General features: G+C 46.2%; 1 protein-coding gene across 2 annotated transcripts in view; it reads right to left on the bottom strand.

The window, feature by feature from the left end:
* Positions 1-4,866: 4,866 nt before the first annotated feature.
* The window catches only part of arid1ab (AT-rich interactive domain 1Ab), a 53,818-nt gene continuing 40,804 nt past the window's right edge, over positions 4,867-17,880 (bottom strand). Inside the window, exons 6-20 of one of the 2 annotated variants that reach the window (XM_070985159.1) lie at positions 17,442-17,531; positions 16,862-17,032; positions 16,004-16,304; positions 15,213-15,358; positions 14,980-15,077; positions 14,676-14,885; positions 14,348-14,552; positions 11,774-11,906; positions 10,774-10,949; positions 10,556-10,685; positions 10,250-10,369; positions 9,962-10,058; positions 8,925-9,744; positions 8,320-8,450; positions 4,867-8,211 (exon numbers count right to left, since the gene is read on the bottom strand). In XM_070985159.1, the coding sequence (XP_070841260.1) occupies positions 6,286-8,211; positions 8,320-8,450; positions 8,925-9,744; positions 9,962-10,058; positions 10,250-10,369; positions 10,556-10,685; positions 10,774-10,949; positions 11,774-11,906; positions 14,348-14,552; positions 14,676-14,885; positions 14,980-15,077; positions 15,213-15,358; positions 16,004-16,304; positions 16,862-17,032; positions 17,442-17,531 (4,754 nt within the window). In that variant the 3' untranslated portion in view covers positions 4,867-6,285. Of the gene's footprint in view, positions 8,212-8,319; positions 8,451-8,924; positions 9,745-9,961; positions 10,059-10,249; positions 10,370-10,555; positions 10,686-10,773; positions 10,950-11,773; positions 11,907-14,347; positions 14,553-14,675; positions 14,886-14,979; positions 15,078-15,212; positions 15,359-16,003; positions 16,305-16,840; positions 17,033-17,441; positions 17,532-17,880 lie in introns of both variants that reach the window. The other variant, XM_070985158.1, reaches the window with a different exon arrangement.

Raw genomic sequence — 17,880 nt, forward strand, 5'->3', positions numbered from 1 at the left:
CGAACAGCCATCCTTCGGGTGTTCGGTCTTGTCCTGTCGGTTATCCGGTGGTTCAGCTCTCCACCAGCGTTCGTTTTCCAGGTGCTCTTACTCTCCAGAGTTCAGCTCTCCAGCGTTCAGGTCTTGCAGCAGGTCAACTCGTGTCACATTGTAGTGCAAAGTGAGAAAGCGGAAAGGCCCGCAGCTCTGTCTTATATAGACCTCTGTCGCGCGTCCCGCGTTCTGTTTCCATGATTATCACGCGCCTGTGTGTAATTGAGTGTGAAAGATGGCGAGCATTAAATGTCCCCAAAAGTATCGAAAGATGATATTCTATGTTGGGCAAACGTCATAACATAGTTGTAGTTATTATCTTTTGCATGTAATATATTTACTTGCGCTCACAGCATCTGTACCATTCTATCACCAGACAAAATACAAAGAAGATCTTAACAAGGTAAAAACATCTGCTCTCTACCTTTGAATTAATCACTTATCAGGAACCCCTTCAGCACATGATGCGTTCAAACACAGCTTGGCCTCTGCAGGTCACACCATCTTGAGTCACAGCACAATGAATGCAGTTAGTTCAAACTCATCCATGTAAACACTGATTGCTTCAAGTTGTAATCATTATACACAATGTTTTCGTATTCTGTGACTAATCACTAGAATCACTACTAATCAGTAGAAACGTGTGCTGTCAGTGTGGTACAGGCCTAGTGATGTTATGTTGTGGGCGTACACTCCAGATCTTGAGGACCATATTTTCACATTTAGATATATTTCATATGTATATTCCATATCCACCCATAACTCCTCTGGGTGCATGACTGTGTGGAGCACCATCGCTCTAAGGTCTCTCCACAACATCTGCATGTCTATTGATTGTGAGTGTGCATGTATGTATTTCAGTCCTCTGCGTGAGTGTTAAAAATAATAATGGAAAAACATGAATATCCCTAAAGAAATAAAATTTATGACAGATGCTGTTTTTTACATCAATCATCGTCAAGCATTGCCTAAGCTTGTGTTTTGTAGCCTAAATGCTACCAAAATATCATCTTTCAGGACTCTGGGGGCTCTGCAAACAGCTATTTTTCTGTTTTTGCATAATTTTGTTGGGCCTCATGCTCTTTTTTGTTATATCTAGGAAATAATGATAAGTAAATACAATTCAGAAAAGGTCTTGTATTCTAGTCTATATCGGATACACACACATACACACTGCTTATGATTATGCTCTCAAACATTATTATTCACAAATAATACTGTATATTTCACTTTATTTTTTTGGTCCTGGCACATATTTCATCATTTATCTACTGCTTATTTTGCCCACACACTATTTCCTTTGCTCACCATGTTTCCAATCTCGCCAAAACCTAACAGTGTGGGTGTGTTTATGTATGTCCAGAGCAGTGACTGGTGATGGGGACGGCTGTGTGGCTCATTAGCTTACCTGAGAACACTGGTCAGGATTAAATAATAGTCTTTTGGTGTTTTCTGCAAGCTGAAGCTAACTTTATTCATAAAACTACATTGACATTGACGCTGTCAACTCTTGCCACGTGACGTCTTCTACATGTACTGAAGCTCGCTCACATTAAGTCTATTTGCAGATGCAACATGAGATTAAAAAGGAAATCTTAGACCAAAATGCACACATTACTATAGATACACTCACTGAAGTGGAACACTAAGCCAAAAACAAAGGTTTTGATTGACCGAAAGCACTTTCGTTGTTCTCTCTGCTGACATGAACCGATCCAAACCTACATTCTCCCAACAGCCTTTTTGTTGCCATCGTGCTCTGTATATTGCAACGTTACAGCAGTACCCTCAGGTGCCTTGTTGTCCATCATACCTCATCACACAGCACAGGGCACAGAACCCCACTGAGAGACTCTGCATGTGTAGTTCTGACCTTGATGTGGGTGCCATATTTTCAGGGTGGAGAGAGGAGCCAGCTGAAGTACAAGATGACACGCATACTGGCTTCAACTGACCAAATATGTATATAAAAATAAAAAGGAAAATTGAACAATAGTCTGGGACATGAAATAGACTTATGCTCAGTTAATACACAAATCATCATAACTTTGAGTTAATAATATATTCTATCTGGTGCATATGGACCTTTGCAGCTTTAAATACAATGTACTGTGATGCAAGGCTCATTTTACAACCTATCAAAGCAAATATGAATGTGACTTCTGCTGAAATCAATATTTGAGCATATTGTTTGGGATACTGACAGCGTTCCAGTGAATCTGTTTCACAACATCCTTTGCAATCAATGCTGTCAGCATGTTGGAAGCAAAGCCACATGAGAGGGGATGGAGGGATGAGGGGGAGCTCTGAAAAATTTGTTAGGTGCTTTGTTGATGTAATTATAACAGATCAGGAGTCTCTTTAGAGCCGTGGAAAATCTTTGGCAGTGTGTGTTTACTACTGGCTGCCATGATTGTTTGTCATGGCTCTTCCAAATATCCATGACAGATGTCTTCAAGCCTCAGCGAGCTTCAGGTGCTGGGATGAATGAAATGTAATGCACAGACTCTCATGTTTGTCAATGAATGCATCACTGAGGTTGTTTTAATGGCACCTGTAGCTTAGACTGTGCTCTCAGTATACAGATGAGGCAGGCAGAGCCCACTAATCGTTTCTGGATGGCCTTTCAGTGACCACTGACAGTGTAGATTAAGAATATCCTTAACCTGATCCTCAGATTTGTTGCCTCTTATTTTTCTTCCTCTACCCTGAGCAGCAGCTCACCTTGGAAACATTATCAAGCTGTCTAAGATTCATTTTTGCACTTAATTGTCTTAGTCAAACAATATCCAGCTAAACATCTTAAAGCACAGAGCTTCATGTCTATCAGACACTGAATACAACTGGCTAAGAATATCTCTTTTGAGTGCCTGTAGTGAGAATAATTCTCCTAATATCCACCCCTTTACCCTGATATGCAGAACGTGTTGTTGTAATGTTATCATTTTCCATATTACTTACTCAAATACATTATCACGGTGGTGCAGACTGAGTGCTCGTGGCCTGTACCACTGTGCCGTTACCTCCAAACGTCCTCTAGAGAGCGCAATGGGACTCACAATGAAAGCACCAGTGTCAGGAGGACTCTCACATGAGCTCATAGCTCACAGTGTTTGGTGCACAGTCATGTAAATGATGTGAAAACCAGGCCAGAAAACATCGACTGTCCCACATGCGTCTCTCTGAGAGTCTCTCTTAAACCTGTGGCGAGGCTGCTTCTGCAATCTTGAACCCAGATTTCTTTGAAGCTCCCTCTGGAGCTACAAGCTCCTTATAAAAACATCCAACTTACCTTTTTTTGTGTGACTTTTACATGGAATCTGTTCTCACTACTCTATCATTTTATTATGTTCACTGAAAATCTGCTCTTGATCCACTGATGGTAATGTCAGTCAGCTGGTTCACCACTTTGGTCCAGTTTGAAATATCTCCAGAGAATGAACCCAGCTGACTGCTGATCCTCTGCTGCCACCATGAGGCTGACGTGGTTCTGAGTGAAATATCTCCACAAATATTGCAAGTATGGCTCTGAAATTTGGTAAAGACAATTAGAAAAAATCCAAACTTGTGCCACCATTAGGTCAAAATGTTCATTTGTCCAATAAATAGGCAAAACTAATGACATTCCTGCCAACCTCAGCTGTACTGCTCAGATAGTGCACACAGTAAACATCATACCTACTAAACATCAACATATTGGAATGCATTTAGCTGAAAGCATCACTGTGACTACATACAGCCTCACAGAGCAGCCAGCACGGTTACAGCCTCCTGCTCTCATTGGACTGAGTATGTCAAAGTTTTTAAAAGTGGCAAATCCTTACATCTTCTGCTTTGATGTGACGTTTCTCTTAATGCTAAGCCCTTTAAGCTGTGGTTTCTAAATGAAAGCTGCTATATAAATGTCTACTTATAATGTAATTCATGAATAGTTAGTTCATGAATAGGCTCTGAGCATCTTACCAGTGCACTCAGGTCTGTTTCAGGGGATCCATGTGCCTTAATGCATTTAACCAAGTTGATGTTGTGAAAAGGAAGTGAGGACTTTACTTCGGATTGCTTTGTTTTCTTGTCTCTTTTGAGATCTTGATCTCAGTGAGACTTCCTGAATAAACAGAGCTTTACTAAGGAAAACCACATGAAGAGACAGCAGAGTGGTCTTTGAAAACTTAGCTGGTGCCACATTTAGCTCATGCTGATTGTGTTCTGTTTTTATGGATGCTATTTTGTCTTGCTATTGAGGTCTACAGTGGGAATAAATATTTCAACACTTCTACTGTCATGCTTTTATTTTACTGCTCCTCTGGTAGGAATAACAGCTGGGTTTATCTAAAGCCACATGAAGGAAAATCTCTTCTACCGATCACTCTTAAAAGAATGCAGCTTCTGTCAAAGTAACACAAATGAACTTCAGAGACAATATTCTGGGAGAAGATGTTTTTCCACCCTTCACCCTCTGAGGTTATTTGTGTGCCTCCAGCAGACTGCCTCTTCACATTTCCCCACTAATGTAAATATATATGTAAATATCAGCATGTGTGATCGAGGGACAGGGACAGCCGTGCTACATCGGGGTGAGATGTCAATCAATGCACGGATGGAAAACATGGCTGTGCATTTGATAAGCAGCATACTCCACAGAGCTGGCTGTGCACTGTCTCTGCATTCATGCGTAAATATGAAAACCATCAGCAGGACACACTGTTTGCCGCTATAGACGTATTGGATTGTCTGAGCAGGTGAAGTGTGAGCCAGCAGAAAAATTCAGGATTTTATTACCTGCTGCCTCAACTATGTATGAGGGGAATAATAAATAAATCCACAGCAAACGTCTTACGAAGATTTAATGTACATTTATTCTTAACACGTGGAACATATAGTATAAAGATTTCATACTGAATAAATGATATTCATTAAGCCAAAAAAAGGAAAAAAAAAAAAGAGGAATTTACATCAAGTTTTTAGCTACATCATCTGAAATACAAATATGTAGAATCCGCATCACTGGAAAAAAATAAACAAAATAAACAAAATTAAAATGGTTTCTTCATCAAGGTCTAGTTTGTCATTTATGAAGGAGCTCAAATGGAACCGCAGACATGACTTTTGTTATATTCTCTACACCCGGACCGGAGACAAACTGAAACTTGAAGTTGTGTTTGTTGGGGGTGGCGTTGGACAGCAGCTAAACACCCCCTGGAGCGCGATACGAGCAGGGTGAGGCGCCTAAGTAACGGAGAGGGTGGGCGTCAAGTAATCACATGGCGTACTTGATGCAGGGAAACTTGTAATCGGCAAAGATTAAAAATGGTGAAGAGCAACAGAAGTTGAGAAAGAGAGAGAAGTGTAATGTACAACATCATATATACACTGCAGCTTGGACTGCATCTAGAGTTGAGGACCAGTCCTAAAGAGGTGACTTTTTAATATAAGGGTCAAGTCATACAATCAAGGGACAAAGAGAAGAGGTCGGGGTGTTGTAGGTTCACCATACTTTGGGGGGAAAGCCGTTTTCTCTCTTGACATTAACTAAAACTGTTTTTAAAAACTACAGTTTGCTGCCAAGCCAGCGTATCTCAGTGTGAAACAGTATTATTACAGTATGTTTACAGTTTTTAAGGTGTACAGTACAGAAAAAAGTCCTACAATCTACTGCACAGGCCTCCCATGACAGATGTCTGTTCACAGCCAATAATGTGGTTCCTGTGGGGCTGAGTATATAGCATCCAAAGTTACAGCAATTATACCACACCACAGTCCGTGAGTCTATGAAGCCTCCAAACATGAACCATAATATTGTTTAGTCCGTGCCCTCTTCCCCCTTCCGACCCCCCAAGGGAGAAAGCGAGCACATGTATCCCCCAAACTCACTGTAAACGAGACAGCAACTTTGGTTACAGTTTTTTCTCTTTTTTTTTCTGGAGATTTTTCTTTTCATTAAAAAACAAGTCCTTTCCGCAGGGCAGCGCACTCTGTCCTATGCCTGGGTCCCAATCTGCTCTTCTTTGTCAGTATCTTTCCATTTCAGACGTTTAAAATCCACAGCTACTTCATGATATTCCTTCCTTTAGTGAGAAGCAGGGGTAGAAAGACAGTGGAATCCGAGGTGATTTTGCATAAATTAAAAAACAGGACAGTCAGTTTTACTCTTTTCACTCACGCAACAGACACGCACACATACAAAAAAAAAAAAGGGGGAGGAAGGGGTGACTGGGAACGGAAAGAGGCAGAGCTGAAACCTCCCCACGGCTGTCATGACTGGCCAATCAGAAACAGTACATCACAGATCACTTGGGACACCAGAGAGTTCATAAGAGGGGACACTGAGATGTCCAGTAGCCGCGACTCATACAAAGTGAACTCTGAGTGGTTTTCATCCACCTTAGCCAAGGCGTGCAGAGCCCGGGCTGCCCGCCGCATCATGTCCACACTGGTGGGCTCAAACTGAGGTGCGCCCTGCATTTGCAGCAGGGAGCTCTGGCTCTGCTGGTACTGTGTGGCAGCTAGGCTGTCCTCCAGGAAGCCCAGCAGGTTACCCACGCTGCCTTTCTGCACAGCAATAGCCCGTGCCGCTAGGCTGTCACCCTGGGCCAAGTTAGCCAACAGGACGACCGCCATTTCCCGGCAAACAGCCACCTTGCGTTCACCAACCAGGCGCACCAAGGAGCCGTACAGCTTCTCCAAGCGGCTGAATGGTGGCGTTGCCAGAATGAGGTCGACATTGTTGTCCTGGATGCTGAGCTTGCTGAGGGTCTCAAGGACCAGTCTCTGAGGGGAAAGTGAGCCATGGGGCCCCAGCGTGGGGAAGGGGTCCAGGGCCTCAGCTGAGGGGCAGACAGCCCAGTGGAGCAGGCCATCCAGCAGCGGCAGACATATACTCTCTGGGTAGATAGAAAGGTCCAGCTGGCCTGAGATGTTTGCCAGAGTCACCAGGCAGTTCTCCCTTAACACCTCGAGGCAGTCCCACCACCACTCATCTCTCTCACAGCTCACGCCTTCATCTTCCTCTTCCTCCTTCTCATAGGTAACTGGAGCCTGTTTGCGTTCGGGGTGCCTGTGGTGGAGCAGCACCAGGCGGCCCAACAGCAGCAGGAGCCCTGGGTGTTTCGACATCTCCAGGTCGTTCCCTGGAACGAACGAGAGGCTGCGCACAATGTTGGAAACACAGATGCAGCGCCGAGCTAATGAGTCCTGCCAGTCTGACAGAGTGCTGAGCGGCGTCTCATCCTTGCTGTGAGGCTCGTCCTCCAGGATCTTGACGTTGCGTCGGCTCTGGAGGTCAGGGTTGATGCTGAACAGGTACTTCCCATTCTCCTTCTGTTCTTCAGCACCTCCACGAACCGCTTCCTCTGTGACTGACCCTGGGCGGGCAGATAGTACATCATCGATGGTGGCAGTGACTGGTGCACCGATGGGAAGAAGAGGAGGAGGGGTCTTCTCCGCTGGAGACTTCTGAGGTTCAGAAGACTGGGACTGCTGCTGCCGAGACTTATCTTCCCCGTTGGACTTGGATTTCTCTGGGTTTTCCGTCACAGTCTCAATCACCTGGACCTTCTTGCGGCTCTCAGCGGCTGTTGGTGTGCGTTTCCGCTGCTTGAGAAGGTCCATCCGGCTCTCAAAGTGGGTCTGGATGTGTTCGGTCGTGTCACCACCACCAATGCTCCAGTGTATCAGGCCGCTGTCAAAGCTCTGCCGCTGCCCAAGCTTGGAAGAGTGGTTCACCAGGAAGGGATTCTTCTTCCGCACCACCTTGATGGGTAGTTTATCAAACTTGCTAGCCTGCTTGGGCTTTTCCGAGTGGAGGTTGGGGTCCTGGGAGGACCCTGAGGTAGAGGTATTGGGTTCCTTGATAGAAGACTCCCTTTCCTTCTCCTCTTCCTCATCCTCTGAAGACTTGTGTTTCTGTGAGCCCTCTTCCTCCTGTTTCACCTGGACCAGTGAGGAGGTGTCAGGATTAGCCTTTGTTTCTTCTACCTCCTCATCCTCCTCATCCTCTTCATCCATGTCCACGTCCTCGCCTTCTGGCATGGGAATTTCATCATCAGAGTCCTCAGCAGCGTTGGGATCTATGAGGGTGCGCTGGCCAGGGTCTCCTACCTCGTACTCCTTTAAGATGCCAAAGATCTCTATGAGGCAGCGTCTGAAGTACTCCACCACCAGCTCCAGGAATCCAGGTAGCTGAGAAAGAAGAAGAAGAAGAAAGTCACCAAAACAATCCTATAAACTCATACAGAATGTGACAAGACATGTTAGTTTGTTGATGCAGCTTTAACAGATATGGCTTACCTGGCACAGGTTAAAAGTAGAAATGCTATTGTCATCATACAGTAAAATGTTAATCGTGTCCAAGGCCCAGGTGCTTTCAGCTAGTAAGCCTGACTTTAGTGACATCATCACTCTCCAAGCCTCAGGAGTGCCTGTGACAAGACAAAAACAGAATGAATATGAGCCAACTTGATCACATTCAGGTATTTCAGAAGTTCACTAATGCGTACCATCAGGACTGGCATCAATCTAACTCCTAATTATTTATGCCACCTACTCCAAATAAGCAGCTTTTATCTGTTACACTGCTCAGCTCAGTTCAGTTTCCCATAGCACAGCCAGGGGCATCAAATGGCAAATTCAGGTCAGGCAGGCGGTCATTCATTACGTATTTAGTGGTGATTAGTGCCATTCATTTAAAGAAATGGTCAAACACAGCCCACTCTGCTCTGTGTGACACACTGTTGTCAAACTGTTTTTGAGTCAATAACCTTATGCCTTAAACAATGCCATCTCATCAACATTATACAGGTTAAATTGTATTTTTGTCGCTGACTGTATTTTGTTCAGTGCATGTGCATGTCTATTGACAACACAGAACAGGTACTGAAATCAAAATTCTGTACCGATGTCTTTCATGGTGAGCCGTCTGCGGGGCTTGAGGTGGGGCTGGGAGGCCTCCACAGAGCCAGGAGGGAAGGCCACATCTCTCCTGATCATGGGTTGCTGCACAGGGGCCTGGCCAATGTGAGAGGCGGGCACTGGGGGTCCAGCTTTCTGCACCTTAATGCCCGGATGCATGTAGGGTGACTTGCTGGGTGACGTCCTGTTTTCCATGGGCCGGGGCATGGGTGCTGGGCTTGACACCTGAGGAATGTGGTTCTGGGAAGTCTGGTAGGTAGATGGCAGGGGTCTGGTCATTGGAGGTCCAGAACCACCGGGGCCAAACGGTGGCTGCCGCTGGTTGACGTGGCTGGGCCACTGACTCTCATGGTTCATGCGTTGGTCTGATGACATCATCTCCTCTGAGCGGTTCATGCCGTGGTAGCCTGGGCCCTGGCCCGGTACAGGAGGTCCCTGTCGGTTGGGATAGTTCGGGTAGCCCATCTCATTGCGGCCCTGCCACATTGGGCCCTGGGGGCCATCAGGGCCTGAAGGCATGGGGCTTGCCATCATCTGGGGAGGCATTGGAGACTGGGAGTTGGGGCCTGCAGATGACGGCCCTCTGTCCCTGCTGAAGGGGAAAGGGAACTGGTTCTGTGGGCCTGGTGGTCTGCGGTCCCCTCCAGGATATGCGTTATACTGGTTGTACATGTCCTGTTGGCCCTGGGGTCCAGATGACTGGGGTCCTGGCTGCTGTTGACCACTGTAGGGTACGTTGTACATTTCTCCCTCATGGCGCTTGGCCGGAGGACCGTACCCTCCATCTACAGGACGCTTGTAGTTCTGTCAGAAGACAACATTCAGCATTAATTGAGTGTGTTTTTACAATAACTTTGAAGAAGACCAATGGTTCAGTCTGTTCAGTAGGGTCCCCCGACAGACAGGAAAGCATACCTTAAATACATAAAAAGTAAACAAATATCTTTAATTATGAAATACTAAAAAGAGAGGAGTCAAGTTGCAGTATGAGCGCTGCAAATACTGAACAAACTGTTCTCACCGGTTGCTGCTGTGGATACATTCCTGGCTGTTGATTTGGGTATTGGCCACCAGGGGGAGCTCCTTGGCCAGGGAACTGATTGGTATAGGAGTCATGCCTGAAAACAACAACAAAAGTTCACACCACTACATTTCACATTTCTTCTTTACAGTAAATGCAGACAGTTGTAGTATGAAACTCCAACGCTCATAAACTGCAGTCTTCTAAAATTATCACACTCTGTAAAACACCTTAAAACAACCTCTCTTCTTCTCCTTTACTACAATCTTAACACTGAACGGTACTGACCGTTGCTGCGGCGGAGGGCGGCTGGGCGAGTACATCCCTGTGTCAGCTCCAGAGGGCATCATGTTTGGCTGAGGAGCTCCTGGTCCCATACTGCCATCAGGACCCATGCCTGGCTCCTGTCTATAAATCCAACAAACAACATTCATCAGTTTACTTGACTTTAACTGGATGTATAAGATGACATTGGAATAGCGCAGGCTGGATCTTGATCTTGTTAAGCCTTTTGTAACCCTTTTATATGTGTTTTACAGACATACATAATAAGAAAATTCTGCTGACTACTGTAGAATAATGCAAGATGTTTACCTGCGGTCATATCCATAAGGGAACTGTTGCCTCTGGCCCATCTGCATGTTGCCCATAGGGCCTGGAGGGCCTCTGTTATACTGTTCTCCCATTCCACTATTGGGACCTGGTTGCATGAACTGTTCCCCAGCTTCAAATAGAAAAACACAGAACATCGTTAGCTTCAGCTCTAAAGAAACTCCCACAGCATCTTATTTGCAGATTTAGCTGTTGCTCACCTTTCCTCATGCCACCGAAGGGGTCCTTGTTGGACTCATAGGGACCCATTCGACCCATCATCTCTGGGCCTCCCATCCCAGGCTGGTAGCCCTGTGAGTTGGGAGTCATGGCGTTCCTTCTGGAAAAGACTGGGTCGCTGCCATCAGCAAAGGGGTCCTGCAGATTAACGCTACTCCTACAAGAGGGCACAAGGCTTGTTAGTGAAATAAAGACTTTTTTTGGTATCATATCATATACTTCTAATATATTTAGGACTCCTGATCGGTTTGTTTCAAAATTCTTCTCTTTTTGAAGGAGTTGATGTCTTGCTCCTTCTAACTAGCACCCAAAAAGATATATTACAATTTTAAGAAAACTGAGTTTTAAATTGAGTTACATTATTGATATCAGACATGGCAGTATGTTTTTAAAGGTCAACTATTAGCAAATTTCCATCTCAAGACATTTCAAACAGTGTGGGAACCATGTGCAGTGGATGCATCGATAGTATTTATTCAGCAGTTTTTAGTGGAAAAATCATTTTCAGTGTCTGTGAAGATTCTAAGTCATCCAGGTCATTGTTATTCAGGGGGGGCTGAATCAAGGGCAACTGGACTTTGTTGCAGAAACCTAAAAACATTCCGTGTCTAATTTAAAGGACTTCTTCAGTTCTAAGGGACTGGTGGAGAGACCCAGGTATTTAACCTCTGCAGGGTTTTTATCAAGGTCGGTTTTTGCAGCGGTAAGTTTCCAAACCCCAAGTACATAATTTAACCAACTGTTTTTCATACTTTTATTATTATACTCATATAACACTCACATTAAGAAGCTGGTTGGTTGTGCATGTATCTTAACATGATCTACCATGACATACTTTAAGGCACTTTTTCTTATTTGTTGTGCTCTTTTTCCATTTCCTGATGCAACGATGCAATTTCTCCAGAGGGATCATTTTTATTGTGATGACTCCTGATATTGTTAACATTACAGAGACATGATCTTGTGTCTTCTAACTTTTACCTGACGCCAGGCATTGGAGGCATTTGCGTGTGCGGGGTGGAGGCTGGGGTGGGGGGCTTCAGGTCCCCCCCTTCTGCCATCGAACTACTGGTGGACTGAGGAGTCTGGGGTCCTTGCAGGGATCCAGAACCAGCTGCAAAACAAGGATATACACACTGAAAAATCAGAAATGACAAACAAAAGTCCTCCAGTTTGTAAAATGTTTTCTTTTTTATTCCAGTGAATTCAAAGCACATCCCCTCCTCCTCCCTTTACTGCAGGAATAAAGGCGAGAGTTGATAGTGGATAGGCTGAGCACTGCTGGGGGCTTTCAGGAACACATGCTGCTTTTGGCAATCCTAAATCCCATTAAGAAATTCCTGAGCGCTGCACAGAGGAACACAGTTTGTGTCAAGCTGACTGGCTTTTGAGTGCACAGCCAGCGAAAATGTTGAATCTTCCAGCTCATCACAGCATGCCAATCCACCACCCACTCAACCCCACTTCCAACCACCCTCCTCCTCAACCACTGACGGCTCTTGGAGTCACCAGAGCGGCTTACTCAAATGAACTCCAGAACAGAATGTCTGGAGAATCAGGTCCGGACATGGTCCAGAGTTGCCCTTTAGAATATGTAACACAACAGGAGATTGCCCGTGCCACACACAATCTCCCCTACTGGAAGGACAGTGTTTGGGTTTAGGTGAGGGGTGGCGCCTTGGCAGAGTGTGCAGGAGGAGGAAGGACTCATCTGTAATGACTGTTTTTGCATTGATATGAATGCTACGTGTATTGGGATGTGTCTGCAATATCAAAGAATGTGGAAAGTAAGATACAGGCAAGCAGACAACAGTACAAAGCAGCTACACTCAATGCAATGCCATCAACACGCCTACTCGCTCGCTGTCAATTCTCTCACAGTGACCTGCTCTTTTCAAACATGGGCTCCAGCCATTACACTTTGTAATAGGGAGGTGACACGCTCAAGTCCAGTTCATGTCATTTGCCTTCACACACACACAACTTGTCTGGGAAGTTCAGAGTAGCGCTGCATGTGTGAATGGCCCAGGAAGCAATAATCTAAACCCTGACTCTGACAGATTACTGCCTGACCTGTAAAGACAAGAGACAGCAAGTGGTGTCTCTGTGCATGAGAGTGAGTAATTGTTTGTTTATGGTGTGTGCGTGTGTGCGCACATGTGTGTGAGAGAGAGACATAGTAGCGCTCATCCTTAACCTCAGCTCAGGACTTCTCACTATTAGCACGCCAGTCTGATGACTCACAGGTTCCCATTCATTAAACTGGCACACACATATACACACACACACACAACACCAGGGTCACTGGCAGGTCACATTTATTCACATTTTCTCACATCACCCTCTTGCCTCTCTAGCTCTCAGACAGACACACACATTAATCGGCTCCCCCTCCCCTCCCCTCCCCTCCCCCCTCCTCCCTCTGGGCAGGGATTTCCCTCTACTAAAGATGAAGGGAGGAAAGGGGAGGGGGGGAGGGGGAGGGGGAGGATCTCGTGAGGATGGAAAAAAAATAGCATGGTAGAAACAGAGTCAGAGAGAGCGAGAGAGAGAGCGAGAGAGGGAGAGAAATCGCGTGATTTTTAAGCACACACATACACACACATTCAAGCCTCTTCCCCCCATTCATCATTTCTGGCTCAGTACTAATCTCCAGGGAGTGTTGCCTTGCCTCTGTAGCCCTGGGCCAGGCACCAGGCCGTGAGGACACGCCACTGACGGGGCATTGCTATCGCCAAATCACCTCCCGCCCCACACCCCTCCTCCCCTCGTTCCCATCTCTTCCTTCGTACTAACTAGAGGGCTGATGCCAGCTGACAAGCACCCTGATGTCTCCTGTAACAACACCACGGCGCTGACTCAGTGCCCCATGTCTGACAGCCTGGGTCTCGGCCAGACTGAAGCAACACGTGGTTGCTACTGGTGTGGTTGCTCCTGGCAGCTAAAACCAGAGTCCCTCCAAAACAAACAGCTTCCAGGCGACATCATCCTGAGACCCCCACTGCATCCCCCGTTAACCTCTGACTGACTGCCAGTTTACACACTGACTTTTTACCCAACATTGACAGTTCATTGAAAGATCTGGCATGCTGGTGGCACAAAAAACGACGCGGGGAGTCTGAAAGGACAAGTCTTTCGTCGTGTCCTGTGCAAATGCCAGGGAGTATTCCCCCCAGAGATGTGTTCGTGGAACTGTCCAGAGGATGCGCTTCTGTGACTTACTACAGCACCGTCATTTACAACTCCTCCAATATATGCCAAAATAGCAGTGATTTATGGGGGATGGCAGCCCTGTATAGGAGATGACAAACGATGGTCTAAGATCGGCTTTTAACACTGCAATTAATAGGATACAATAAAATACACTGGTTTATAGGGCAGATGATGTGAGGCAAATAGAGCAAGGAGGATGTGATGAATTACATGGAAACCACACTGTCCCCCCTGGGGAGAGAGGGAAAATGAAATAAGCTCTCACTCACTGGATAACAGTGTGATTTAACTCAGAGGGGGAAACGACATGGTGATGAGGAGGCGGGGGATGCCGGTGCTCACCTGGGCTGGGAGGCTGGATCTTCGGCTGGTTCTTTTTGGTGTCTGTGTTGAAAAAGTCCGGGGGCGGGTCCTCGCCACGCTCAATCTTGCACTCAAAGGCGTACAAACACTGGATGTACTGTTTCTTGAGCGAACTGGCCGCGCTGCTCGACGTGCCCACGTTCAGGTTGGTGGCCAGCTCCCTCCACTTCTTGTTCTTGTTCACCTGGTGGGTGATAGAGGGAGGAGGAGGCTCAGATAGCTGCACACAGGAGCCTTATAAGAATTACAGAGCTGTCTGTTCCAATGTGTGATATTCACATCAAATTCAAGTGGAATCCAGGCATACCTGGGTGAGGCCGCCAATCTCTTTGACAGACACGTAGAGTCTAAAGAGATCGAGAGGCTTGCGTCCCACTGCGGGCAGGTTGTTCATGCCCATGGCCTTCTCCTCAGCAAACGCCAGGTATCGATCTACCCACATCTTCCTCTCTGGCTCTGGGCCAAGCTCATACAGACGAGTGATCTTCTCGTTGGTGATGGTGGAGGAGCTCGACTTCTACAACACAGATGATGGGAGGAAACCATGAGCTGGGGAAAAAAAGGTTGAATGTAACAACAAGAATGTCATTGTGTGGATTTAGCACTGCTACCTTTTTGGATTCAGGCTTGGGAGTCCCTTCCACTTTGTTGTTCATCTTCTGGGCAGGGTTCATTTTATCCATGGCAAACTCCGAACTGGGAGCCATTCCTGGTTGTTTTTGGGCGGTAAAAAGAAGAGTGAAAAAATAATGACGAGCAGTCTAGAACACCATGTTATGGACACAACATCCAGGCCACAACAGCTCTACAACCCCATGATCAAGGCTTCTTAGCCTTTACTTACCAGGGGTGTTGTTGGCCATATTCGCCCCCATTGGGTACGGCCCTGGCCCTCCCTGGTTCATCATACCGTGCATGCTGTTCATGCCAGGGCCATATGGAGAGCCTGCTCCCATCATGCCCTGGGACATGTTAGGGTAGCCAGGTGGCCTAGAGATGAGAATGCTTGTTTAGAGACACTTGAGAAAACTGAGACACGAGTTAATGAAACCACATTATTATTATCACAAAGGAAATAAAAAAAAATATCTCAGGGTTTAAATTGAATTCAAGAGTCATCCTTTTCATGCCTCTGTTTGATTCTGTAACAAATCTATGCTTTTTCCCTGTCTTGCATTCACTGAGTTCAGCGTATTCTGTAGGAAACATCAATTTACGTCATATGATTCCAGCAATTGCCAAGCCCACGAGTGCCTCTCTGTAGGCTGAGCTGGCAGCCTCAGTGGGGAAAGATGTGATTCAGAGATGTCAGAGACCATCTCCTGCTCTCTCATTCTCTCCACTTTTTCCTTTTCTCTCATAGATAAGCATTTGGTCTACTGCCATCTACTCTGCAGCACACTCAGGCACCAAAACACACAACAGACCGGCTTGCACGTGGGAAGAACCAATCATTTTTCATGGTCACACAACCAGCACATATAAGTGAGGAGACACACGCACACACGTTCAGCTACCAAAAAAAAAAAAAAACCTCTTCTGGCTCAAAAGCCTTAACACAATGAGTCGAACTGACCTTTGCCAGTCAGCGGCTCCTTTAGGTCTTATTGACACACTGAAGCTGTAAGCACCCACCTGTTGTGTATAGAGTTCGTGGGTCCATGGTGCATGGAGGGACCGCCGTCCTTCCTGTTCATGCCTGGAGGAGGACACATCCCAGACGCCACCTGAGGAGGCATGCCGGCCATGTTTGAGGCCATCCCAGGACCGTAGGGCCGAGCACCCATCTGTCCTGGGCCTATTCTACCAGGTGGGATGCTTCCATATGGAGCCCCGCCACCCTGACCAGGCATGGGGTTCATGGTGCCGGCCATGCTGGGACCGCTGGGGTAGTTGGCATTGGGCATCCCTGTGTAGCCGGGCTGCCTGGGGTAACCTGGAAGGGTCGCAAATGGACAGAAAGTTTGATTTTAGCCTGCTACACCCAAACACCTGATTTTAGAAATTGTGTTTCAGGCTAAAACAGAGAAATTAGTGGAAGGACTTCTGCTCTTCTCTCCCTGCTGAGATAAAGGGTTTCAGCAGTCCAGCTCTAAATTTACCTCTGCGCTGCCTGTTCTGACAAGCAGCCCTGATGAAGCGGGCTTTATCTGGCCCTCACCGTTCACTGCTATGACTCACAGCAGAACTTCTTCAAAGCCCACAGAAACCATCTGAGGCTTCAAAGTGAAGTGATATAATTTCATAAATATATGAAGTGAGAGGAAACTTCAAAGCCATTTTTAAAATCTGGGCTATCTATGAAATTGTGATGGTCGCAGGACGCCAACTGTAAACTCATTCATAATATTTTTAGGATTTGAAAAAAACTGACAGCAGTGTGAACCACTTAACACTGTACTCTCCTCTGCCCTTTACTATTGTAAACTCCTGCATCCAGTGCAGACAGCCTTTCGATGCAACACCACTTACACTTCTGCCCCGAGGCCTCACCTTGTGGACCATACTGGCCACCCTGAGGCCCGTAGTTTCCCATGGAGTTGTTCTGGGGATAGGTTCCCATCCCACTATGCATTTGGCCTCCCGAAGACTGGCGCGGAGATAAGGCGGAGCCAGGTTGTCCAGGGGACCCGTAAGGGGGCATCTGAGGGTTACGCATGTAGACTGGAGAGGATTGGGAAGGAACATCATTAGAAACACTATTCTCCATTCATAAAGCACCAAAGTATTACTTTGAAAAATCCATGCATGTGCTCAAACACACTGTTACATAAACACATGATGACTCTATGTGAAGAACCTAGCTCTTTATTTCCTCACAAACACACAGCAGTGTGTCTTTCTGCAGTTACCCTCATTTGACCTGGCAAGTAGACTATAAGCACACTCTTATTTAAAGACACAGCCTGAGGGAATGTTTACAGGAGGAAGGAATGCATACAAATGCAAACAATCCCACCTGCTGAGGACGTAGCACACACGCTTGCACTGTGCGACACATAACTGAGGAGGGGTTTTTAAAGAGGCCTCGATTTGAACCTGACATGTTCAAAAAATGTCTTGAAGCACTCACCCCTGTCCTGGCCCATGGCTGACTGGTTCATAGAAGAGTGCATGATGCTGTCTGACTGGACACTGGGTGGCCGGGGAGGCATCTGATTACCTGCAGGACAGCAACAACACGAGGGCTCAGGAACTCGAAAAGAGAGTAAAATAGCTTCAGACCTTCAAAAACTGTCATTACATTATTAATCATCATATGATGATAAGCCAATCAAATCCAAACAAAAAATAAGATTATGACAGCGTCCTGTGGGCTGCCTGTGAAACTCTTTGCCACAATGAGTTGTTGGTGGCATCGTAACTTCTGTTTCTCTGGAGTCTGGATGGTTTACTAGCATCATGTGTGGAGAAAATGTTCCCATCTGGCGAGTCGCTTCATGAATTACAAATGTGAGCCGTTGTATTTGTGACCTAGCGAGTGTTGAATTAAAACTTTAAATCTTCCTCCT

Source organism: Chaetodon trifascialis, chromosome 17, assembly GCF_039877785.1.
Source record: "Chaetodon trifascialis isolate fChaTrf1 chromosome 17, fChaTrf1.hap1, whole genome shotgun sequence".
NCBI classification, from domain to species: domain Eukaryota; kingdom Metazoa; phylum Chordata; class Actinopteri; order Chaetodontiformes; family Chaetodontidae; genus Chaetodon; species Chaetodon trifascialis.